This window comes from Chenopodium album, chromosome 5 (assembly GCF_948465745.1).
Source record: "Chenopodium album chromosome 5, dcCheAlbu1.1, whole genome shotgun sequence".
In the NCBI taxonomy this organism is placed as follows: domain Eukaryota; kingdom Viridiplantae; phylum Streptophyta; class Magnoliopsida; order Caryophyllales; family Amaranthaceae; genus Chenopodium; species Chenopodium album.
The window spans coordinates 19,080,549-19,108,088 of NC_137838.1; the positions used below are offsets into that span (position 1 = coordinate 19,080,549).

Here is a 27,540-nt window from a genome sequence, read left to right on the forward strand (position 1 = left end):
GTAGGACTACTCGTCTACTCCCACTTCCCACTTCCCAATTCCCAAAATCTTCCTCTAAATCGTAAAATTCCCCTTAATGGGAAATTTAATTAAAATATTTATACTCCAAATTTTATTTTTTCTTCCATGTACACAAGTTATCCAGGCTGCTTCATACAATATCATTAAATCTATACCAGGATTTCCTGGCATTCTCCCATTTCACTTTGAAACCGGGTTATTCATCTTGTCCAATTTTTCAATTTTGTTTCTATTATAGAAGTTAATTTATTCTATAATTTTTTTTTTTTTTGGTAAACAGAGTCGTAAAGAGTAATGATATAGACGAGATCATGGAATTGTTTAATTATGGAATTTGACATAAAAGATTGAATTGCATGCAGGTATGTTGGGGTCGGAGAAAATGAAGAAGTGCAATTATTTTATTACTTTGTTAAGTCGGAAAAAGATCCTGAAAATGACCCGCTAATTCTGTGGCTCACCGGAGGTCCTGGTTGCTCTGGTCTTTCAGGAGTTATCTTAGAAGTTGGTATGTTCATCATTTACTTTCCAATGTTTAATACTCTATTTCCTTCAATTTACTTGTCATGTAACTATATTCACAAGATTTTATGCAAATTAAAATGTTAGAGAAATTGTTAGGTGAATAAGTTTGGACGTGTGGTTTCTTAGGAAACACCTCTATCTGTCCCACCATAAAATGAGTGGTTTTGTGTAAACTGTACTGTTGCATGTATATTTCATGCTCTAATAACATTTTCATAATTGTAGGCCATTGGAAGTGGGTCAATCATTAAAAATTACCAAAGAAGAAAAAGTACCTCATCCGTTTTTGAATAGTTACACTACACACTTTATCACGATATTTAAGAAAAGAAGACCTCGCATGATATAATCTGTTTCTTTATCAATTATCCCGCATTATATAATTGTATAATTTTCACCATAAAAACCTTCCTTTAATAGTGTATTGTAACATATCCATTTTAGAAAAGTATTACAAGTATAAAGAAACGGAGGAAGTATATCAATTATTTTAAGCAATATCTCTTAAAATAGAAATCGGACCAGACCATAAGACACTAGAAAACAAAATATGAGAAGTAAAATTCTTCCTCCGTTCTTATTTACTTCATCTAGTTTGACTTTTGCACTATTTACATCCTCTTCTTCGACCGTTTATTATGATTTATGTAAACGAAAAAAGCATAATTGTGTAGAATTTTGTTATAATCATCTCAAAAAAAGTATAACAACCATATCTAATTTTTATAATTTTTCCTCATTGAGAATCAAAGATTTTAATAGTTAAAGTTATGCGTTGGCAAACGTGATAAATTAACAATTTAAGTAAAAAACAAATGCTACTTAATTTGAACTTTTGGCATTGTTTTTTTTGTTTCCTTTTTTTCAAAAACAAAAAACCAAAAATAGAAAATAAGAAAAAGGTGTTTTTACTTTTCTGTTGTCAATTTTCAAAATTATTATGATTTTAATAAGTTTAATTAGCCTTTGATTCGTTATATGACATATATTATGTGATTTTGAAAAACAAAGAACCAAAAAACACAAAACCACTGTGATACCAAACAAAACCTATATAAAAAATTAATAAGTTATAAGTTTTGTTCATACATAGTTCATTGATTATCAAACTTAACAAACTAGTCTTATGCGCTTAAGGTGTTTGCTTCTAGCCTAACACTTTGATATTATATCATATTTATAATACAACTTAATAGATATTTAGATATTACAAAGTAGTGCAGTATAATAACCTACGGGTGGATTAGATATGGATGTAGAATGAGTCAAGTGTGGCCGATAGAGGTGATTTGAGCACTTATCGATTCAACTTGATCCTTGCCACTCTTAGGTACTTAAGAGTAGGTTGTTCAAATTGCAATTTATTTCCAATACCAACTATTAGAATATTAGTAAATTACTACTTCTAGGTCCTTTTTTTTTTGACCCATTTCTTATTGTGAAGTTCTCAAAAGATTTTTCCTTCCACCCTTTAAATTACCTATTTTAGTTGAGCTGAGGAGCATTGTAACGTGCATAAGATGAATGTGGCGGAGATGCATATGTTGCGATGGATATGTGGCCATACAAAGAAAGGATCGATTGAGTAATGAAATAATTAGGAAAAAAAGTAGGGGTTACATCAATTGAATACAAGATGAGGGAGAATCACCTAAAGTAATGTGTCCATGTAAAAAGGAGACGTATCGAGGATCCAATAAGGAGGCTTAAAGAGTGGCCTTGGGATCGTGAGGGGTAGGAAAGACTTTGGAGCAGGGGTGATTGAGAGTAATGTGAGTGCTTTGGGGATTGAGGAAAATATGATGCTGGATAGGTTGGAGTGGAGGGAGAAATTGGGATTGCGAAGTAGGGAAACCTTGGAGGAGGGGTGATTGAGAGTAATGTGAGTGCTTTAGGGATGAAGGAAAAGGTGATGTTGGATAGGGCCGAGTGGAGGGAGAAAATTCATGTTAAGAATGTGTCATGATTCCCTCTATATATATTTGTGTGTTGTAAACTTTACTTATTTCCTTCCCGTTAAAAAAAAAAAAAAATCCTTATTTCCTTTACCAATGTTTTGACAAACTTTTATATTTTTACTCACATGTTTTTCCTCTCCTTTATATCCCCTTACTACTCTTTTGAAACTCTTGTAAATTTTACATGTATACTCTTTCTGTTTTTCACTTTACACACTTATTTTCCAACTTTTATTTCATTTGATTATTTTGCTATGCTCTTTTTACTTTTTGGATGGTACCTTATGATGATTCATGTTAGCCAACCCCAAATCATTTTTGGGACTAAGGCTTTGTTATTAATGTATTTATTTAGATAATGTAATTGACCAAATTAACCTCATCTGAATTTGGGTATGAGAGACCTAAATCAACTCGACTTGAATCTGAATGACTTGATTGCCATGCTAGCTTAAATAGGTGCACTGCGCACCACAAACTACACTCTTAGGTGCAATTCGTGACTTAAGTAGTCAGTTTCTTGGTCATCATTTATTTCATAGCATTTAGCAATGCATTTTGTGCATCCAAGCCACAGTTAGTGTAATTGAGCCCAATTGAATATGTTTGTTTTTCTAATGAAAATTGAATTCACATCGCAGGACCTTTGATTTTCAATACTTCAGCTTGCAATTGGCACTCGAAAGCACCAACATATCAGTTAAATCCGTTTTCTTGGACAAAGGTACAAGAATTATTTTCTATAGTTTATAATCTTTATGTTTTTTCATGTCAAATTAGATAAATTTTCTCGGATTCAGATTTAGTAGCTCTTAAGAAGGCAATGACAATGAAAGTTCATCTAGAATTGGCAGACAATTGAGTAGCGACTATCGTATAATATATATCTATTCTGTTTGATCTTCAGGTGGCTAATATAATATTTGTGGATTCACCTGTTGGTGCTGGATTCTCATATGCAACAAATCCAAAAGGTTACTACACTGATGATCTTTTGTCATCAAGACATGTACATCAATTTTTGAGAAAGGTAAGGAAAAACTGTAAACTATCCACTTCTTTAACTGAAAGTTTGAATGACACAGACTCACAATTGAAGAGCTCTTGCCTGTTTGCCAAATGCATTGTCCTTGCCCTATAAATACAAAGTACTGTAGGCAACCAGTTATGTTTAATATAGGACCACTAAGCTGGTGAGTCTAGATTTATACAACTTACAAGTACATGTGACAAAGTACTGTTGTGCATCCTTTGCTCCAACAATCTCATACTAAATGCTTACCTCAGGAATTATCAAACTAATACTTCACTTCCTTATTTTTTCAAGATTAGATCTTTTTATATTTTTATCATTAGAGGCACTTAGGGAACAAGAAAACTTGGGAAATAATTGCTATAGAAAGTAGTATAAAAAATAGCCTAAATAGACAGCATATGAATACAGACGGCATAGAGCTATCCTAAATGTCATGCTATGTTCTTTCGCGTTAACAAAGAAAATAATGATCATAAAAAAAAGAATATCAAAAAGCCCCTTGTCGTCTACCAGTAAAAGGACGGAGGCATAAGAAAGGACCAAGCTTTTGAGACTGCTTCATTCAGAGAAACCGATGCACGTAGTGACGTAGGTGCTTTCCTCACCTTGTTTTTTTCCTATTACATGCTCACTGTATAGGTCAATAGTTGATTCATTTTCACAAAGAATATTGGTTGGAGCCTCTTACAGTTGCATGTTCTTATAAGAGAAACACACTTGGGGAGTTGGGATAACATTTCAACTTGTATCAATATTCAGCTGTAATAAAATTTTCAGCTTGCAAAGTTGTTTGTTTTCGTTAGTTTGGTAGACAAGGATTTCTCAACAAAAATTATCTCTTTCTATATGATGCTTGTTTCTGCTTCATGTGATGAACCAACAATGAGAGACAATTTGCAAACTCAGAAAAAGGAAGGGACAGCTATGCACTAGGAGACTAATGCAATTAACATTCCACTAGGAGAGGACGCAACATGAAATAGCAGAGATACTCCAATATAATGGGGCCAAAATACATTAATGTTAGGGTTATGGTAGTGCTTGAGTATATAAGAGAAGTAGGGTAGCAGTAGGAAGTTAGGCAGAAATTGAGTGATAATTTTGAATGTGAGACTAGTAGCCTCAAGCTATCATTGAGAGTTATAGCCTAAATCTATATTTATCTTTGTAACCTTTTGGTAGTTTCAATCAAAAAGACTCAAGTTTTCTTTATAAATCTTATAATCAAGTTACAATATTTACAGCAGCAAACCTAGTCTATAACACTTCATTCCTACAACACAATTTTAAAATTAGGTAAGATCCAATCAAAACTTACTTCAATGTAGGTAAGATCCAATCAAAACTTACTTCAATATAGTCTATAACACTTCATTCCTACAACACGATTTCTGATTTGATTGGAGAGGAAGTCTTGTTTCTTTAGACAACTCTAAGGTATGCATTATATATTATTGATTGTTTGATGTTTTTATTTTGCAAACTTTTTAATTCTGTTTATTATTTGAAGACAGGAGTTTATGGTTACAAATACTGTTATAACTAACCAGTATATTTTACTTATTCTTATTTAATCTCTGTTATATGTCTTTTCTTGCATATAGTGGCTAGTGGATCATGATGGATTCATTAGTAACCCGCTTTATGTTTCCGGGGAATCCTATTGCGGCATGACTGTCCCTATTATTGTCCAAGAGATAATTAATGGTAAAAATATCAAATTTTCCATAAATTCTTATTTTTTTACACTAATAATGTTATACCGTAGAGTTAAAAATTCCACTTTTATTTTAGGAACTAAAATTCCTAGCTTATGTCTTCATGCGGCCAAAATAAAATAATAGATAAAGTTTGTCATTTAATGCAGCCATTGTTATGTTGAAGATTAAGCCGTCAAACATTAAGAGGAATTGGCGTAACAATAACTTTTAATGGAGCTAGTGAAATCAGTCTAACAGTGGGGTTCAAGAACAAAAGCAGAAATGATATAGAAAGACTGAAGAAGTGAATAAGAATATAAATTCTAGAGGGAAAGAGAGAAAGATTGATGTTATTTCATTTGATGATCATGAAAAGGGAAGATTTTAATATTTTTAAAACTTGCATTCGGAATTTCAGCATTTTCAGTTGTTTTTAACTTCTGGGTTCAGTTGTTGTGTAGGAAAAGGGATAGTTCTGAATTTTGAGTAAAGAGACAGATAGTTTCAGTTTCCGTGATGAACATTATATTGAAGGCTTGTTAATTTGATATAAGACAAACTCTTTTTCTACCAAAATAGGCTTGAATGTCCTCACTAAAACCTTACAAATTATTCTTGAAGACTTGAAGTAGGCTTGAATGTCCTCACAAACTTATATATTTACACAAACTTTCAAGAAGGTATGAATCTGGCAGACTAAGCTTTTATTGCAGCATAAATGACTTTTAAGTTCATAAAACCAGCTGAATAAGCCTTAATAATTTCAGATTTGTAAAATTTGTTGAGATTATCAACAATAAATGCGGAGTATTGCCCCGGTGTCATCCTTAAACTTTGCATACAATCCAATCATAAAGTGAGCTTATCAACCCAACTTTTAGCCTTGTCAAACATTTGTTGTGAAGCTAGTTCTTATCTTTCGTTTTCAGGAATGCCAGTAGGTGTGTAGCAATTTCAAAATTCTCCAAGAGTGTCACAAATTCCAATATACTTGCTTCATACTTTTATCCAGTTCGTAGAATTTGAACCAAATAGCTTAAGAAATTCAGGCTTAGGTACATACCAAAAAGTCCAGTTGGATTGGTCTCTAAATAAGTGTAACTTATTAACTGGAATTTCATCTTGAACCTTCTTTTTCCTTTAACCTTCGAAACATCTCCTCAATAAATTGTATACTTTGCAAGAAGTGTTCTTCTATTGTGTCAACATCAGTAGTTTCATGCTCAATAGTTGCTTTACAGGTTAAACCCAAATTAATGTATGAGATGAAGTTTAGGACCGACATTCTAGACATTTCTTTATCATTTGACATTATAATAAATCTTCATTGGGTCAAATCAAGCCTATGTCGAAATATAGTCTAACTACATATAGGCCCTTGTAGGAATAAATTAAAACAAATTGGTTTTGGGGTATAACTTCTTTGTGAGTGGATCTAATTATCTTAATTGAACACTTTTTCAGTGAATCTTTGTATGTTTTGACTTTCAAAAAAGTAGTTACTTGGTGTGGTTGTGCTACATAGCATCAATTTCAAACATTACACTCAAAATGAATTAAGAAATCTAACAACTTTCCTTGCCATCAGGATATTGTTTGTTTGAGGCCAAGGTATGATTAAAATGTAGTGCCTTTATTAAGAACAAGATTTCCCAATGTGTATCTATTCCATTCTAGCCGATATTGATTTAACAAAAGCAGTATACATATTTCCCAATAACTCAATACTATTGTCAGTAAATATATGATTCTATCCATATAACGAAATCAAGTGATTGCCTCTTTCTCTTTCATTTAACGGTCATACAATTGATAATGGAGGCTGTTTGTTACTTTGTTTCTTATCTAGTTTACTTTGTATTCAGGATTTGTGTACATAATGATCTTATCTCCATTTATCTGCTTTTAAATCTTTATGAGAAATTGAGAATGCAACAATGCAAGTCTTTACTTCCTAGCAATTTTAGTAAATTTCTTAATTTTTGTAACCTTCATCCTTTGACTTGTTGAATTATTCATGGTGCATAGGGAATAAAGTTGGAATTCAACCTATTTTGAATCTCCAGGTAATTGTGAGAAGGTAACCTTATGTAAATAGCTACCTTGTTTATGTTGCTTATTACAACCCTTCGTATTTAAGTTTTACATTTTAATTGACTCATAGTTTTAGAAAATTGAAATTACCTTTTAAAACATTAGAGGCAAGTGGGTGTATTTGGGGTATTAATAGCGTAAAGGATGAGGTAAGAAATGTGAGATAAATCGCAAGACTTTCCTTTTAGATTCATTTTATAATAATTGCAACAATTCCTTGTTTGGTAAAGGTCCATTACTATTTTATTATTTCTCTCCTACCAACCTCACATACACTATTTTTTATTTTATTTTATTGTTTCTCTCTCCTACTAACAAATAAATATATCTCCACTAACTATACTTTATATTATAAAATTTTCCTTTTGGTCCCCACCTTATAGTTTTCTTAAAACTTTGTGCAACACCTAGTGTTGCGATTATTAGTGGGTATAAGTGGGGACGGACCATAACAAGAGAGTGATATAACATTATACTATATTGATTTGCAAAAAAAGAAGTGAAACATTTTTGTTTATTTTAAAATGGCTGGTTAAGGAATTTTTCGCTTAAAAATTGAGGGTGTAGCGTAAGTTGTTTTTTATGGAACCTTAAGCTTTCATTACAATTTTTTTATAGGGATATATTCTTGGAAATCCAACAACGTGGAAGGAGGATTCAACGAAATCAAGATATGACTTTGCTCACCGTGTATCTCTCTTATCCGATGAACTCTATGCGGTAACGTTCTAACTTACATAACTTTGGATGATATATTTTGGTTTTCATGAGAAAACTACAAAAGAATTACCATGACTTTGGATGCTCGTCACTTCAAGCGTACAAGAAAGAGAAGCCTGCATCTTAATAATATATCTGCTTGCCAATTTACATTTAAATTTGAAAACCACTTTTTACTCTATCTATTATTGATTAGTGTTATAGTTAGACTAGGTATTTTAATTTTTTCTATGCAAAAGTTGTAACTTTGTTCTTCGTTGATGTGGATCTCTAACTTATTGTTTCACTCTCATTTTGCAGTCAACCAAAGCAAGCTGCTATGGTACTTACAAGGATGTGATTATGGATGGAATTAATTGCACACAGAATCTTCAAGCCATATTAAATGTGAGTTTGGAAAGCTTTTACTTGTGAAGAACATAAAATCTGCACAACGGAGAGTATGAAATGACTTGATTGGTTAACGAATGTGATCTAATGATAAAACTCTTAGGTATAGGTTTAGTGAGCCATGACCTATAACTCAAAACTAAAATCTGCACAATTAATCTTAATTTTTGTATCTATGGATGGATTTAAATGTATTTTGATGATAGCTATTAGAGAAGTCATTATCATCATGCCTTAGTAGTTTTATATTATTTATTTGTTTTAATATGAGCTGGTTGTTTCTATGCAGAATCTTGATCCAGTGTATACTAACCATGTCTTACAACCTCGTTGCGTTTCCAATCAAACATGTCAGGTATTCTCAAAGCATGAGTGTTATATACTCCCCCGTTTCATAATGTTAGTAAACAAAATCTCATATGACTATGTTTATTCTTATATGTAAAGAAAATTTTAGAAGATTTCCTCATACTTTTAACAGTCAAGAGTAGCTAAATGGGACTAATATAATTAAACGGAGGGAGTATTTTCTATTTCTTTGGTAGTCTAAAATATTTCTTATCTAAAAATATTTTGGTCCCCTGTCATAGTTAGGTGAAAATCATATACATCGCTATAACAATCAATCTTCTTATGTTGATATAGCCAAGGAAATATTATGCAACTTTCTTTAGAATCAGATTAGGGGGATACTATTATAATGATCCTTAGCTTCTCTGTATAAGTCTTTCCCTAATTTTTTTCTCTATATAATTCTTTCCCCAATGTTTTCTCTATATAACTCTTTCAAAACTTTTTTTCTCTCGAAGCTTATATACTTTGTGTGATTTTTTTGGATACTATTACAATGATCCATATCAACTAATATATGTGCTTTTGTTTTTCCTAAACTAGTGGGTGAATTTAAGTAAATAACCAAGCACCTCATATTATTAGCTTTCCTCTAATTCATCGTTAATCTTACAAAGGATGATATTAATGTTATAGACCCACTCAGACGGCCGGAAATTATGGCGATTCAAATAACAATTAAGACTTAAGACTTAAGAGAAGGAAGGATGAATGCTTGATTAATAATAGCAGGAGGATTACAAGAAGCTTGAGGCTACTAATCTCACCAATGTGTTTACACTCAATTTCTGGATAATCTTCCCTTAACACTACTCATACTACTTATACTACAATGGTCAAGAATGACCTTAAGGCTTAACATGAGAGACTTAACTAATTCAGAAAATCATAAATAAACAACATAGAACTAGGCTGCTTTCTTTCCTTCTTCTCTTCTTAATTAAATTTGTCTTCTTCTTAATTTTAGTTGTCTAAGGCAGTAAGGCTTGGGATTGTTCTCAGTTGCTGACCTTGGTTGTCCTTGATTGACCTTCTTCTTGCATAAACCTTCATGGGTGGTTAACCCGAATTAGGACAACTAACTGGATCCATGACAATTAATCATATAATTTTCTTTTACTAAAACAAAGAATGGTCTTCATTCCTTCAACAATCTCCTACTTGAAGCTAGATTTTAATCTATTGTCACACCTTGCTCCATGCAGCACAACTTTCGCGTGTGTAACTCATGTAGACCAACTAAAGTTGAACACAACTTCAACTTGTCAATAGTTGCCGTCTTTGTTAATATATTTACCATATTCTTAGTTCCTTGAATTTTCTAACCTTTCATACTTAATCTTTTAATAGAGATCTTATGAAATGATATCAAAGTTTGATATGCTTAGTTCTAGAGTGAAATGCTGATTTCTTTGCCAAATATATTGCGCTTTGACTTTCACTATATAAAACATTATTCTCCCTAAATCCTATTGCCACATAGTGGATAGAGCAACAATTGTGACATCCAACCGATCGTCGTATTTCCAACCATGAATATATAACCCGTGGTTCTTTTACGACAATTACAAGTTCAAAGTCAACTTTACCAAAATGCAAACACATCTCTGTCAAAGATATCTCAAAATCCACTTCACTACTTCTAATTAACTTTTCCTAAACTTGCAAACAACTCACACTGCATGTCTAATATCTGGTCTTGTACAAATCATTGCGTACATTAAACTTCTGATGCCCAAGGCATAAGGAATTATAGCCATATATTCTATGTCTTCCTCCTCCGAGGAGATTGACCATTGGATAATCGAAAGTGACTTGCCAAGGGGCATAACTCATATCAAATCTATGTAAAACATGTTTGATGTATTTGATTGGGATAATTGCAAAGTACTTTTATGTTTTTCTCTTGTATTTGCATTTTTAGAATCTTCTTTGTTGGACCCAAGTCCTTCATGTCAAACTTCTTTGACAATTGCTGCTTCAACCTTCTTATATAATCCATATTCGAACCTGCTACTAACATATCACCGACATAAAGTAGTAGAATAATATAACTGGATTGGTATCTCTTAAAGTAGTCATTGCACTTTTGGAAATCTTCCTTGGTTATAAAGCTATCAAACTTTCGTACTACTGTTTTGGGGCTTGTTTTAGGCCATACAACACCATATTTTCTTTCCCAATTTCAAAGAAACCTTGTGGTTGATGCATGAACATCTCTTCATCCAAATCTCCATGAAGAAATGCATTCTTCACATTTAATCGCTCAAGATGAAGATCTCATCGCAGTCAACTCCCTTATATTGGAATCCTTTATTTGTTAATCAAGCTTTTGTGATAAACTCATGCTTGCTAGACCATCACACACACCATTAACATAGAATACGGAGGCAAAAGCTGAAATCTTTGATTGAAAATATTGAAGTGCAATGATTTGTACAAGCTAGAAACTTTAGGATGTCAATCTCTATTAGTGACTTTAGGTCATAACTCTCAAATCGTGACTTGAGGTCATAACTCTCAAAAGGATTCGCTCTAAACCTCTACCTACCCGTTTCTTTTCCCTCTCTCTGTATTTATAGTAAGGACTATTAACCTAGTTAAGTAATTACTAGAATACCCATACTACCCCTTCTTAGGTTAGTTTATTGTAGCTTTGTATCTCTTGGACTCCTTGTTCCATAAACCGGTCGCTAGTTGATCTGATCGGACTCCGGACACGTGAGAGCCCAGCCCGGGAGGAGTGCATGGTTCCCCCAGGCTCCCTCCCCCTCTAATCTAACCCTACACCTCACTCGCCCAGCCCGCTGCACAATAAGAGAATGAGGTAGCTAATCTGCTTTCTTGTGCAAGCGAGGACCGATTCGCTAGGGTGCGCCAGAGGAGCTTCCATTGACTTGTTAGGGCTGTCAAAGGCTCAAAGCTCTGCCCTTTCCTTAGCGTCGTGCTGTCTCTCACCAATTGCCAGCCATAAAGACTTTTTTCTTGCTTGTCTTTCTTACAAGTGTAAACACCATAAAAAAGGGCGATTTAGGACTAGGCTCGTTCCGGGGAGATACTACTTTAAAAAATACAGCAAAAGGAACGCGAGTACTTGAGTCTTTTTAGAGATAATATTCATCTACAAACATGGGCCCAAAACTCCGGTGGCTTCAGTTTTGTGTCTATCCTTATACCATGACTCTTTCTCTAATACGAGATCACCTTTTTTTTATACATTATCCCAGATGTCTCGTCCACGCCATAGCACATGAAAGTACATTTCTTAGAATTAGGATCAAATCTTGGAGTGAGACACTTTATCTCTTTTCTGCGCCATACCTCCTTTGGTATTTTGTATTCTAATGGAGTTGATTGCCCTTGATTAATTGAGGAAGCTTCCATGTTGATTTCCCTTCTATAAACATGATTGCGTACGAATGCTTCCGGCCAGTTTGTATTCATACGCTCTGTTACACCATTATGTTTAGGAGTACCGACTACCCGACGCGGTATTCTCCATCTTGATACCATGCTTATAGCAAAACTTCTTAAATGTGGTGTCTTCAAGCGGTTTTGTACTTTTTAGTTTTTGGACCTGGTTCATTTTCCACCATAGCTTTCTATCGCTTGAAAGCTTCAAACACTTTGGATTATTGATTTTAGAAGTAAACACATACCTTTCAGAGTGATTATAGTATAAGTGAAAAAGTAGTGTTTTCCGATGGATGAAGTAGTTGTTGGTCCCCAAACATCTTAGTGAACCTTTTCTTCTTTGGGTTCCACCACTAATTTAGCTTTCTAAGTACGCATTTGTCACACATGTCCATATCAACTAATTCTATAACCTAGGAGTTTCCCTTTAGAATGCATTAGTTTCATCTCTTTTTCACTCTATTAGCCAAGTCTTAGGTCACAATTTGGAATTTTCATTTCCTAGTGCAACTGCAATTGAATTTCCACGTTCGTTTCTTTTAATTGAATTTCTTCCTCTTGACTTGTATGTAGAATTGAAGGATGATTCACCCGACTCTCTTCACTAAGAACTAGATTATGAACGTCGTCAAATGTCAACTTCCTTCTTTACAAGAGCTATGCTAGTTGCATTCAGTAATGAAGCCCAAAAGTATCAGCTCTCGAACTTCATTTTCAAAATCAATTTCAAATAAACTCAATTTTATGATAGAAGATCCTTGAAATGAGAATTAATATAAACTAAGGGCGAGTTCTGATTTACCGTAGTGGACCGGAATGGAGTGGTCCTAAGGTCAATGTTATTTTATCTTTCTTCCTCCAAAACCCTAAAAAGATTTGTTGGGGTTACCATCAACCTAGCACCAATGTTTTACTAGTTTTTAAATCATGCTCATAATAAACCTCCATCCTCTCCATTAAAGAGTTTTTTTTATGTTAAACCTATTCGTATATTAGGTTTTATTTCTCTCATTGTGAGATTTTGGGGCTATATGTTTCGGTTCCTTAAGAAAAATTGGTTTTTTATGAGGATTTGTGTAATGCTGCAGTAGATGTCAATTTTATACCTGCAATCGATTGCATCAAATTTTAAAACTCTAATAAATCAAAAGATCCCCTCGTGGAAGACTATATTAAAAAAGCGAAGTTAAAGAGGATATTCATTAATGTCGGGTCTAATCTATAACGATCGTGGTTTTGCCTAATTTAAATATTATTGATTTCATTTTTCGTATTTGCTAGTTTTGATTTATATTGTGGATGCTCTTTCTTTTTACACTTTATTCACCTTTTTTCAAACTCTTTCAATTGATTATCTTGTTATGTCCCTTTCTTTATATTGTACTGCTCTTTATGAAGATTAATGTTAGCCGATCCTAAATTATTACGGGGTTGACCCTTGTTATCTTTTAATACTAATTAGTATAATTACAAAAAGTTAATATTCGGAAATTACATTGAGACAATACAAACAAATACCACATGACTATTTGATATGTTGCATAATGCTTAAATGGAGGTCAAGTGGTTTATGTGAACATTGGCCATTTATTTCTGAAACGGACGCTCAAGTCCTCCATAGTTAATAAAAGTTGACTTTTACTTGGGGTCATGACAATCTAAGATCAGATCATGGTTATGTATTCTGCATTACAAGTTTTAAATCAAAATCCTGTAAAAAACCTTATCATTGTTCTTTTTTCATTTTTCAAAGCCATAAAGACTTAAACTAATCACAAACCAATGAAAAATAGTTGATATCTTAGCCATATACTAGTCCAAGCAGCTCATTTGCCAATTGCCATTCATGAGTTTCTCGTATGAGACAAAGGAACTTTGATACTATTTCTTGCCTCTTGTTATTGTAGTCAAGCATGTACCAGCTCTTAAGCTATTGGGCTGATGACACTCAAGTTCGAGCAGTGCTTCACATTCAAAAGGTATACAAAGTACAAAGTCAAATAGGTTGATTTCAAGTTATATATAGTCTTCGTAGCCAATTTCTTATGCTTTCTAGTAATCTGATTGAGTAAATTTTAGTATTTACATGTTTAGGGTACTAAAGGTCCCTGGGTCAGATGTAATTATAGTACAGCATATACAAAAAATGTTGGCAGCACCATTGATTACCATCAAAATTTTACTCAAGAACACATTCGTGCCCTAATCTTCAGGTAATAAACTACTCTCATTGTTACACTTTTTTATTTACACACGACTTTACAGCTTTTTGCTTAGTGAGCTATTTTATGTCAAATTTTTTTGGGATAATCTCCCCAAATCCCAATTAATCAAATATCATTATAAATAGTTATATAGTTGTGAAAAAAAACAATTAAAAAGAACAAAAAGAATAAAAACGAAATTGGCGAAGGGGTTTTTTGCATTTAAGGTGGACTAGAAGTCGAACTTTGATGAGGGTTGTAAATGAGTAGAACTAAATTGTATTTTGTCTATGTGGGGAAAAATAAAACTATTGTTAAGGTTAATAAGTGTTGTCTAATATTGAAATTGTAGTGGTTGTCATTGTATTCCCGAAGATATTGATGATGAAGTTTTTACGTCACAAGAGATAGTTAAGGATCATGGATTTTCCCTTTATTATTAGGAATTTAGAGGTGGGTTTTCCACGTAAAGTTCTTATAAGTCTCATGTTTTTATTCGGATATTTTTTTTTTTCTTCTCGATATTGTGTTTCTTTGTTGTTTCAATCCTAATAATTATCAATTTGTCCATAAAAAAAAAAAAAACTTATCAATTTGTTCTTTGGAATTGTGGGAAATATTTAAGTGCCTATGTGGAACGAATTCATATTTTCTTGCATATTAGCTTAGCCAAAATTGTGCCCCACATCTGTAATGACATATTTTCAAACAAAAATGGATTCCCCGTCTTACACTTTAAAAAGCAGATCCTATTATAGCTTAATAATTTGTTGGGAAACATGGATTTCTGTAGTTTGGACAATATTAAAACCATCATTATCACCTCTTAAGACAACGCTGGCTAAAAAAATGAGACCAAAGTGAGATTGAGGGAATTAAGGTAACAAATTTTCACTATAAATTCTTTCCCAAATGGTACAATTAAAAAAACGGAGAAAGTAAAATGTATAAGAGAGATAATAAAGTCCTTATTCCACTATCGAATCACTTGTACCACTAGCGAGGAGATTGCTTCAATCCATAAAGTGATTTCCTGTGACAACATACCTTTATCCTCAACCGTAAATTCCTCATGTTGAAACATATAGATTTCCTCATCCAAGTCATCATGTATAAAGGTTATCTTCACATCGAGCAGTTCCAGGTACAAGACTCAACATCACTCGAATAGAAGTATGTTTTACTATCGGAGAAAAAATCTCATTGTAAACAACACCTTCTTTGCAAATCCCTTGGCCGCTAACCTAGCCTTATACCTTATTTATCTAACTTGGAAGCTTAGTTTTAAAAAGCGCGAGGCGCACTGAGGCGCAAAGGGTCCTGGAGCCTAGGCGCAAAACGAAAGCTCACGCCTCTTGGATATGAGGCGCACTTTTTATTTATTATTTATTTAAAAGTCACAAAGAGGAGCAGGCTTTAGTTATCAATTTAAAAAAAAAATGAAAATGTTATAAAGAAAAAAAAATTATATTGTAAGTGGGAAGATAACGCAGTGGAGAGAGAGTAAGAAGAAGCAGAAAATGAAAGAATGGAGAAAAGAAAAGATCGAAACCTACCTTGGTTGCTTCACCGATGTTGGCCGCCGGTATATATGCTGTTGGAAATTACCGGGGATTGATCTCCAGCAAAGTTTGCCGTAGTGGAACCCACCAAATTTTCAATTGCAAAGCAACCCACGATTAGGTTTTTTAAAAAAATTAGGGTTTTTAAACTATGGTCAAATTAAAGTGATTTTGTGCAATTACCAAGGGGCCTTTGCTCAAATTATCACTCTAAAGACCGGGTAAGCTTCAATTTGGAAGAGAAATGTTTTTTTTTTTTTTTTAAGTAAATTAATCCAAATCCCCTTTTCTCACGCTTTTTAACATAAGGCGACTGAGGCGGTGCGCCTTACACCTTGGTAGAGCCGGTTTGGAATGCACGCCGCCTAAGAGGGCCGAGGTGTTTTGGCCTGCGCCTCGCGTCACCTTGCGCCTCAACAACTCCCTTAGGCGCACTTTTTAAAAGTAATCTTGGAAGGATCCTCTTTTCTTTTATACACCTACTTACAACCTATTGCAGTCTTTCCCACGGGCAATGGGACTACCTCATATGTCTTGTTTTTATGAAGAGATTGCATTTTCTTCTTCCATAGCAACTAACCAACTTTCGCTATCCTTGTATATCTTTGATGGCTTGTTTGAAGGTGACCGACTCATCATCCTCGACTCATTATCCTCCATCCTAGGGTGAATATTCTACCAAGTTTACCTACCCATAATGCCTCATAGGTTTGTTTAACCTAAACTTCTGAACTAATTTATTATTCCTCTTTGGCTTAGTGGATGCCAAAGAATTATATTGCTGCTGTTGTAGTAAATGTGCATTTTCCTACAGAATCTCCTCATGATCACCCTCCTCTTCATCTTGAGTAACACTATTTGTAGTTATTCCAACATCACCATCATTAGGCACCATAGCTTTTGATAAAGCTACCATAGATCTTTCATCAAAGGTCTCATCCCTGCCAATTACAAATTTAGAATCCTTTACACTCCAAGCCCCTCTTGGATATCCTAAAAAGATTGCTTTCTTGGCTCTTCCATCAAGCTTGTTATCTTGAACATGATAATAAGCCATGCATCCGAATACTTTAAGCCTCTCGTAATTTGCATTTTCCCGTGACTTAAGGCGTGGCCACCATCTAAATAACAATGCGGGGATCGATTTACAATATAACAGGTTGTAGCAACCGACTCCGCCCACCATTCTTTGCCTAATCCAGAATTAGAGTGCATACACCTTACTTTTTCAAGTAGTGTACGATTCATTCTTTCCGTGACTCCATTTTGTTGTGGTGTGTCTCTAAATGTCGAATGTCTCATAATGCCTTCCCGATCACAAAACTCTTTGAAAGCTCTTTCTGTGTATTCAGTACCATATCAGTTTCATTATCAGACCGTACAGTTTTTAGTTTTCAACCTATACTGTTCTCAACCATTGCTCTCCACCACTTGAAAATGTCGAATACCTCATTCTTATGCCTAAGAAAATAAATCCAAGCATATCTAAAATGACATCAACAAATGTAACAAAATACTTAGAATCACCTTTGGAAGCAAATTTAGCCGGATCTAAACATTCGTATGCACATAGTCTAACAACTCTCTGCTCTTGGGCTTGCTTGTAGAGAACTTCACCCTATGTGCTTTTCTATACACACAATGCTCACAAAATTCCATTTGTGGTGCTTCATGTTCTTCAACAAACCTTGTCCACTATAGACCCTTTTCCGACATATGCCAAGGTGCATGTGCTATATCCTCATGCATTCTTTTTGGTCTTTACTTCTACCGATTCCAACTGCTAAATCACTTGTAACAGTTGTCCCCAAAAGAGGATTAAGATTACCATGATGAATTCCCTTCATCACTACCAAGAAACCACAAACACCTTCAAAACTTCATTCTCCAACACTATTTTGTAACCATATTTCTTTAATTGTCTAAGAGAAATAAGTTTCTTTTGCAAATTTGGGATGTGTCTCACATCCTTGAAGATTATTATTGTTCCATCATTCCATCATCCTAGGATAGTACCTAACCCGACAGTCTTACAAGCATGACCGTTTCCCATTAAAACAATACCGCCATCCAAACACTGGTAAGTTGTAAACCACTTCTTATATGGGCACATATGGTGAGATGCACCCAAATCAAGCATCCATTTACTAGATATCTCATTACATTGTTCTAAAACTAAATCAAGCCCAAGAGAAATCTAGCTTCTTGTTTTTATGTTGTTTTCCTTTGTAGTTGTCAATGTTATTCTTCTTGAATATTACCCTCTTATTTGGGCAATTACCTTTAAAATGACCAAGCTCACTACATTTGAAACATGTCTTTTCCACAAGAGGTCTAGATTTTGATCTAAACTTTTCTCCCTTGCCTCGCCCTCTTTCATTCAATAGCTTGTTTGTTGTGTTCTGTACCATTAATAGACATCATTCCACTTGTAGCAACTTTTCGAAGGTCATGTTCTAGTCTCATCCATGGTTAGAGTATCAGGTTATCACCCACAAACATTAATGTTTGAACTAGATTTTCATAGGATTTTGGTTTTAAAAGCAATAACATGAGTGCTTGGTCTTTCTAATCTACCTTCATATCATTATTTTTCAAATCTGATATAATTCTATGTACTCCTGGATTGGCCTTGTTCCATCTTGCATGTATACAATTTGGATTTTAAGTAGCTTGTTTGTTGTTTCTTCATTTACCTTGAATGCAACATCCCTCTCAAGGCATAAGATTATAGCCGCTTGTGCTTCAAGATCTAACTCTTCCTAATCCTCATCCTTCATCTCCTCGGGTTTTTATTCCTTTCCCGCTAATGCCTTATGCAACTTTTGTGATATAAACAAATTTTTCATTTGCATCCTTCAATAGAAAAAATCATTTTTACCATTGAAATTTTCAATTGCATATTTTCCAATTTTAATCGTTCCACTAGTAGATGCCATTATAATTAGGAAATGTTGACTTTTACCACATCAGAAAAACATAAAAATTGCTTTTACCACCTCCATATCCAAAAGTTTTATTTTACCACCTCATAAAAAAAATAAAGATAGATTTTACCACCACAACCTAACTCCGGTGACAGAAAGTTGCCGTGGGCCCCACTATTTTTCATTTCCCTCCACATTAAAGGGTAAAAACCCGATTTCCCTCTCTCTCTTCCTTTTCTCACTTTCCCCATTGAATTTTCTTGAAATCTTACCATCAATTTCTCACCTTCCTCCATTTAATTTTTTGAAATCTTACCTTTCTCCTCTCATTTTCTGTAAAAGTAAAACCCTAAGTCTCAAAATTCATCACTAGCCTTGCCATTGGTAATCCACATTGATATATTTTCTCTTTTGATGGTGTTATACTTATGGTGGACATTTCTTGCTGCAATTGACAAACACCAGCATCAACATTACTTCTAATTGAACACAATTATTATTCCCAAACCCTAATCACATTAACCAATTGTTATTTTAAAAAACCCCAAATTAATTGATACTAACATGAACCCTAATTTTTAAAATCTGAAATTAGGGCTCAATTCATAAGTCATATCAACAATTCCAATGATACATAACAATTGGAACATAATCATGACATGAATTGTGAAAATATACATAATAATCTATGGTATTTGCGATTGAAGTGAAATTCGTACTTTCTTCAAATTTCCCTCTCAAAGGACGTTGTTAAATGAGCACAAATTTGGAACAATTGGATGCTAGGATTGAAAGGATAGAGCGAATTTGAGGATTTGGGAAGAAATTCGCAAAAAAAAAAAACCCTGATTTCATGGATTTTTTTTGACGAAAAGTGGTACCTGGGTTATTTATACAAGATAATCGAGGAAGATTGAGCTAAATTTGAAAAAATAGCTGTTAGTGTGGGGCCCACAACAACTTTCCGTCACCGGAGTTAGGTTGTGGTGGTAAAATCTATCTTTTTTTTTTATGAGATGGTAAAATAAAACTTTTGGATGTGGAGGTGGTAAAAGCAATTTTTGTATTTTTGTGAGGTAGTAAAAGTCAAAATTACCTTACAATTAATTTCAAAATAAAAAAAATTTACCACTTAAGATTTTGACATTGGCTTTAATACCAATTGTTAGAGCTCTCGCAGTGGAAATATGGCTTGTATTAGTTAATAATTTCTACCTTGCAAATAAATTATAATATTTTGGGATAAACAAACAACCACTATGAAGGCAATAATATATATAAGAAACTAAACTTTCTTAATGCAAATAACCTTTTTGACATGAATAATAATTGAAATGTTAATACTACGTTACAACCTAAAGAATATATATTTCCATGCTCTAAATAAAGAATGGCTCAATTTCTTTTACTAAAGAAAACAACGGAGCATAATTTCTTTTCTCTTATCTCTCCTACAAATTATCTTCTCCTTTCAATTAATTTAACCTTTAATTAGATATAATTAATTTAGAACCAATTATATCCATATATTCCCACACCATCCAAGTTGATCACCCCTACCTTATTGTTTCCCACACCGCTAAACTTACATTCCAACAAGACGCGGGACTCCATAGTTCGTCTCTACAATTCCAACTTGCTTTTCACGCTTTCTTTCGTGAACAACCATCATGCACCATGGTATATCATCTTGAATCGAACTTGTCAATTCGTCCATGACTATAAAAAAAGAAAAGGACTAGGTTTAGATACTTGATTCCAATTGTAATTAAAAACTCTTCAGTCTTCCTAACAATGGTCCGTACACTGGTGCTAACTCTTTCATACATGTCCTTAATGATGTCAATATATTTCTGCGAAACGACTTTCCTTGTAAAAGCCCACCAAAGAATCTCCCTTAGTCATGGTGTAAGAATGCTGTTTCGGTCACGATCGCGGGAATGGTCGCGGTAATGCGGTAACGGAGATGATGCGTTGATCGCGGACCGAGTATCGGTCATCGCGGTAGAATTTTTGTGTAAGAGTTTTTTTAATTTTATTTTAAAAAGAAAGTTTAAATTGTAAATTAATTGTCATCTATCTAATTATTATTTATATTTGGATAATTATGAAACAATTTAAACGGAAACTAAAAGTAAGATGTAAACGTAAGTAAAGCAATGGAATTTTAAAAAATGAAAAAGAATATTGAAATCCCCTAGATCATCATGTGACTTCTTCTTTAGTGGGGTCAAAAAGTCGAGAAATAAATAAAAGAAACCACAAAATGTGGCCAGCTGTCCCAGCCAACTCCCCCTCCACCTACCCTAGTATTTTAGTCTTTAATTTTGTCCCTTTTTCTCTCTCTCTTTGGCGTCTGCAACAAGCTAACAATGGAGTCTTTGCAAAATCGCAACCATGGAAGCTGCAATACATGTTCAATTAAATGATTAAACTTGCAAAGTCAAGCTATATGCCTATATCTCGCGCGATTCGGAGGTGTATCGGCCGTATTGGTAAAAAATTTGACGTTTTTTAATACCCCGTTACAAAACGCTAAATCTCGGTTCGGTAACTTCAAATTCCGTTACATCTCGGGCGAAACGCGACATCACGGCCGAGTTTTTATATTATACCCTTAGTACCTTATCATAAGTCTTCTCCAAATCTATAAGAGAACCATCTGTAAATCCTTCTTCTTATCCCGATAGATCTCTATTGAATAGATTATTTAAGTAAGATCTACATCTTTCCTCTATCTCCTTGTCTCTATCAAGAACTCTTTGGTCAATATCCTCCTTCACACACTTGACCTCTTTGATGTCCCGCGTCTTCCAATCTCTGCCCTTTTTTTTCCTTCCTTTGTATCCAAGGTTGCGTAAAGGTCTCGATTCACTTACGTTCTTGCATCCCATACAAATTTCTTCACTTCTTTTCTAGCTTCTTTATACTTCTCATAATTTTCATCACTACTTCATTTTTCCCCAACATCTTATAGCATTTTTTGTTGTTCTTTATCGCATGTTGCACTTCTTCATCCACAAAGATGTTTCCTTTCTCGGTGGCATGCTTCCTTTGGTTTCTCTTAGGATTTCTTTCTCCAATTCCTTAATGATATGATCCATTTTACTCCACATTATATCTACATCCAAATCATTGCTACCGGACCAAATTCCTACATCTTCATTTTTCGTACAAATATTTGTTGGTTCTCCTATTGAATTTTCTACCACTTGATCTTAGGCTCCACTTGTGGTCTCCGAGTCCTTACCTATCTACGACCCTCGAAAATCAACAAGTCTGTTGAGTTACTATACTCTCAGTAGGGACCATCTTACAATCAACGTAACTCTTCCTCCAAGCATTCCTTATAAAAAAGAAATCACTTTGACTATTTTTCCCTTACTCCTATAAGTCAACCGGTGAGAGATTGACAAGGGTTGGAACTAGGTCGTTATCTAATTCTCCCTAAGTCGAACTATATTTGTAAACACTTAACAAACCTTGTACGAGTATAGGGCAAGCTAAGGATCGAACCCAAAGGAATGAATCAAAACCATGTTATAGTATAACGTTAAGCTATTTCGAAGAATTGTCAAAGGTTGAGTATGGTAATTAGGATAACAAGAATCAAGAATTCAATCAAATTGCTAAACACTAGGGATATAGGTTCCACATGCAAGCTTAACAATCATGCTAGTTGATAGATCACCCGATTGACTCAAACGTTGCAAAGGACAAACATAAATCGCAATCAAAGGAATTCAAGGGTTATCTCCTATAAACCAAACTAGGGTTCACTATGAATGATTAACAAGGAGAATCACAATCAAATTCAATCAATTAAAGCAATTCCCAAATCAATTGTTCGTATCATTGGGATTTGCAATGCAATCTAGATTAATCTTATAGGTTGATCACTCCTAGTCTAGTTAATCACATGCACAACTATGTCAACCAATTTAATTGCAACAATCAATCAATCAAGGATCATCAACTAACAATAATCATTAATCAAGCATGCTTCCCCTTCTCCCCTTCTCCCTAGCAACTAATCTACTTACTAATCATGGTGAAATCTAAAACTAGAACAAATTGAATCTCAAACATATTCATCTCAAGCTAAATAAAAAAGAAATACAATCAATCAACAAATTCTCAAAACTAAATCAAATTCCAAACCAAACATTCAAGCATAAGAGTAAATTGCAATTAAAGTAAATTCAAGGGAAATAAATCTTACTAACTTTGATTGAATATTGAAGAAGAATCACAAACTTGATTGAAGAAACAAATGTTGAGTTACAATTCAAATCCAAAGATTACAAACTCTACTTTCTCTTTAACTTCTCTCTAGTTTCTCTCTCTAAAAACTAAGCAAATGAAATATTATCTAAAAGTTAGCCTTCAAAAGGATTTACAAGAGTATATATAGGCAAAGAACAAAAGCTGATCGCCTGCGCCCTCTCCTCGAAGACCCCGCGGCCGCGGAGAAATGGGTACGGAACCCATAACTACCTCCGCAGGCAGTCTGGGCAAAACCCGCGCCTGCGGGTACTGTAGCCCGTGTCCGCGTTATAGCACCCGCGCCCGCGGCACAGGGCGCGACAAAATACCCTCTTCCTAAACAAGCAGGGGGTCGTGGTCTCTCTGATCCAGAGCGCCCTCTCCAACATCTCCGCGCCCGCGGGTAGACCGCAGGTAGGGCGCGGAGTGTTCCTGCCAAAAATCCCCTAAAAGTGCACCAAAACCCGCGCCCGTGACCCTTGGGTCCCGCGCCCGCGGCTCTGAGAAAAAGAGGAAAGCTCTCTCTGAGCCCTCTCAAGCCCTCTCCATGAGACTTGATGCTCCTTTGCTTGACTCTTTTTGCTCCTCTTGAATCCTTTGCAAAGCTAAGTCTTTAGGCACCTACAAGAGAAACCAAGGAGAGAAAATAGAAGAGAAAAAGAGCAATATAAAAGGAAAACACGAAGAAATGCACATAAAGGAAAGTAAAACACAAGAGAAGAAGAAATAGAGAAACTAGAGGAGAAATGATCAAAAGGGTAAAAGAAAAGCATGAAAAGCATAATGAAAATATCCTAAAACACTACCCTATGATCCTGTTGCACCACTTCTTTGAAGGCGTCTCAAATTTCTTGTCTAATAGAGGCATTTAATCCTATTTGTGGTGTATAAGCACTTATAATAGTTACAATTTCATCACCTATCGCAAGATTAACACTCATAATTTGATCACTCCTTATATAGACACCTCAACCACATCATTAACATCAACAAATTTCTGGTCAATGAGGATACCTACTCCATTCCTACCCTTATCTTTACCCGCATACCAAAGCTTATAATCTCATGGAGCTATTTCCTTTGCCTTGTGTCCAACCCACTTAGTGTCTTGTAGGCACATTATGTCATTTCTCTTCCTCTTCATAACCTCTACTAATTTAACTAATCTCGCAGTCAAAGAGCCAACATTCCAAGTCCCAAAATGCATCCTACTACCCTTACTATTTCCATATACTAGCTTGCTTCTTTACTTGCATTTGTTCGTCATGCGGGAACCCTTGAATACTTTGACCATCCGCGGGTGCTGGGATGGCATGTCACTTTAGGTGACAACCTAGCAACCCTTGCATATTTTCACTACACCCAGGCCTATGAAATGCAGCGCGTCTCTGAGTAGGGAACGCCCACACGATATCCAAATTTCGATTCGTGTCCATAAGATGAGACTATGTTTTATGATAGCCGTCACATACCAACCACAACTCTTTTCCTTTATCCAGGCTTGAGACCGACGCTAAATTGTGGCATTCACCGGCAAAGTTACCGTATGGGCTTAAACAAATAAGCTTAAATTCGTAAACCTTAAAAGAAAATAAAAGTTAAAACAAATAGACATAAACTCAAAAAAAAATAAAATAAAGAACATGTAATTTAAACGCAAAAAAAATGTAGCTTAAACACAAAGCACATGTTCATTTTTAACTCATAAATTAAAAGAGCATGTCGTATAGAAAAAAGTAAAAATTAAAAGATATTACTTAGGGCCTGTTCTCTTCGGTTCAATTCAGTTCCAATCAGTTCAGTTCCTAATTTCCTTCTCTCATAAACAATTCAACTCACCTTAATTCAACTTAGCTCAGTTCAATCAGTTCAGAACAATTTAAAACCGAAGATTATAAAGTTCAAAATTAAAGAACATATGATGTTATTATGACTTGGTGTATCATGAGCACTATGCACCAGGTTGCAGTAAGGTGAGCATGGGACGAGTACCTGTACCGTTAGTACTAACGATTCGGGTACCCGATAACCAAAATCACTAAAAGTGATATCCATAACCGAAACCGATAAGTTCAGGTACCCGGATTTTCGGATCGGTTATCGGGTACCCAATAAGATATCCAATAATGATAATTAAACTTAATTATGTAGTTATTATGATATAATTTACAACTAATTAAAAACAATACCATATGATCTTGACCAAATTATTAATAATATTACTAATCATTGATATTATAAAGTGATTATGAAATAAAGTAAAAGTTTAGATTTATATTAATAGATTTAAGTAGGGAAAAAAAGCAAAAAAATTGCTTATCAGATTGGATCGGGTAACCGTTAATTTTAAAATGATACCCATAACCATACCCGATAACAAATTATCGGAGCGGGTACCCGAACCGTTATGGTTATCGGATCGGGTACCCTAATTTTCGGAACGGTTACTGATCGGTTTTTCGGGTAGTTTTGCTCAGCCTAGGTTGCACCATATAATTTGCTCGCAAGTGTTATTGTCTATATAGCTAATAAAATTATGTTTTTCTTACAAAGAGTTTGCATTAAGTAAATATCAATTTGCCTTATTTAAAAACTAGACTAGATTCCATACTTTTATTGTTAAGTTGCAAGTGTGAGTTGTTGTCCCACATGGAAAAATTAAACAAAGAGCAACTAGTTTAAAACCTAAGTGAGCTACTCCTTCTATTGCCATATGGTTTTGGAATGGAACCTCACTTGGGCTTATGTGTGGGATATTCTCTCCTCCTTGACTTAGAAGGTCGTAGGTTCGACCCGTACCTGACGCGCCAATTGTTAGAAATCGGGGGAAAGATCCTGCCTGATTGCTTCTATGCAAATGCTTTTTTTTTGTGTGATGGTTTGCTAGATAATTTTATATTTAAACATTGTTTTTAAGTTATGTTAATACTCGTGAGAATATTATTGCAATGTCATCTGCTAAACCAAGTATATCTCGGTTATCATGATAATTGATAATCAGTTAAAGGGAATTGAGAGCAATTATTTGGACAACGTCTTGATATATGTTTCCGTGGGTATTTATACCTTTCTAAGGGAGCAGTCCTTGGTTTCATAACCTATAATGGTGTTCTCTATTTGGCAGCCCAATATGTGAGTGACACGCGTGCTGGGTATCTATCCTGTTGCTCTTTTATTAGCCTTCTAGACAGACTTAGGTTTGAATTCGACTTAGTTTTGATTCTTTTGAATCAAGAACAACAGCGAGTAGCACATCTATTGTGATAATATCATGGTGGAAGTAGTGAAATCAAAACAATATGAGTGTACATATAGCAAACACTCGCCACTAGATCTTGAGTCAACTTAGTTGTCATGGATTGAGATGTAGGAAATATGACTAATAGCAAATAATTTAAATTAAGCTTTGTTGCACACACGGACTCTTAGCAATCAACCTCCTGGGATACACGACTCTTATCTTCGACTAGGTTAGGTCCCGTGCCATGCACGGTTTTTCACTCTCTGTCCTCTCTCCCTTGGAGGAAAAATCAAATTGATCATTTTTTGAAGCATACGATTTGGAGTTGGAAGTCTTAGAATTAACTCCTACATAAGATTATCTGTATAATTATTTTAATGGTAGTAGTGACATCTGATCTGCAGTTTCTTTTCAATGGCAGTGGTGACCAAGACATGATTGTACCATATGTGTCAACTTTGAAATGGATTGAGATGCTAAATGTCCCAATTACTGAAGCTTGGAGGCCATGGTTTTTCAATGGTCAAGTTGCTGGGTGAGGCGCTAAATCCCTAAATGAAATCAACCGCATACTAAACTAGTTTTTAGTTGTCTAATGGTCAAATATACGTTAAATCCTTCCTAACTTCTCAAATTTTGAGTTGAATGTGCAGGTATACTACAAAGTATTCAAATGACATTTATAATTTAACATATGCTACTGTAAAGGTAAAACATTTATTTTCAAGCATGTATATTATTTGGTTTGAAAGTGTAACATGGCCAAGCATGTATTGTTAACTTGCAGGGGGCAGGGCATACTTCTCCTGAGTATAATCGCCCAGAATGCTTTGTGATGGTCAAGAAATGGTTTGAAATGCATCCTCTATAGTACGAAAGGGTACCGGGACAACCGTGAGGCTTGTGCTATATGTCAATTGTATAGGAGGGGCAAGTAGTTTTCTCCAACATGTGAGGTTCACTTCTTAAAATAGTCTATTGTAAAAGTGTAAAACAAAGACTACTAGGACAGGATTGGTAACATGGTTGACCTTTTATTTAACATTCTTCTATAGTCTATGTGTATGATGCATGAGATCTTGAAAACCGGAGACAGTGCTAAATGTTAGACATAGGTCGTTATTCCTTGTA

General features: G+C 34.6%; 1 protein-coding gene across 2 annotated transcripts; it reads left to right on the plus strand.

The window, feature by feature from the left end:
* LOC145632003 (serine carboxypeptidase-like 15) lies at positions 1-27,540 on the plus strand. 2 transcript variants are annotated; one of them, XM_081684252.1, is made up of 14 exons: positions 1-216; positions 384-529; positions 3,146-3,228; positions 3,412-3,534; positions 5,145-5,247; positions 7,269-7,306; positions 7,953-8,054; positions 8,355-8,441; positions 8,734-8,799; positions 14,117-14,188; positions 14,304-14,422; positions 26,831-26,944; positions 27,063-27,117; positions 27,197-27,540. In XM_081684252.1, the coding sequence occupies exons 1-14, from the start codon at positions 77-79 to the stop codon at positions 27,278-27,280; spliced, it is 1,332 nt and encodes a 443-aa protein (XP_081540378.1). In that variant the 5' UTR covers positions 1-76; the 3' UTR covers positions 27,281-27,540. The 2 variants fall into 2 exon arrangements, 1 of the variants encoding a protein (XP_081540378.1); XR_014112441.1 differs by lacking the exon at positions 27,197-27,540 and having other exon boundaries at positions 26,814-26,944.

Coding starts and splice junctions, on each gene's coding strand:
- LOC145632003 (XM_081684252.1), top strand. CDS start 77: ATGGGAAATTTAATTAAAATATTTATACTCCAAATTTTATTTTTTCTT. Junction 530..3,145: donor AGGAGTTATCTTAGAAGTTG/GTATGTTCATCA, acceptor TTCACATCGCAG/GACCTTTGATTTTCAATACT. Junction 27,118..27,196: donor TAACATATGCTACTGTAAAG/GTAAAACATTTA, acceptor GTTAACTTGCAG/GGGGCAGGGCATACTTCTCC.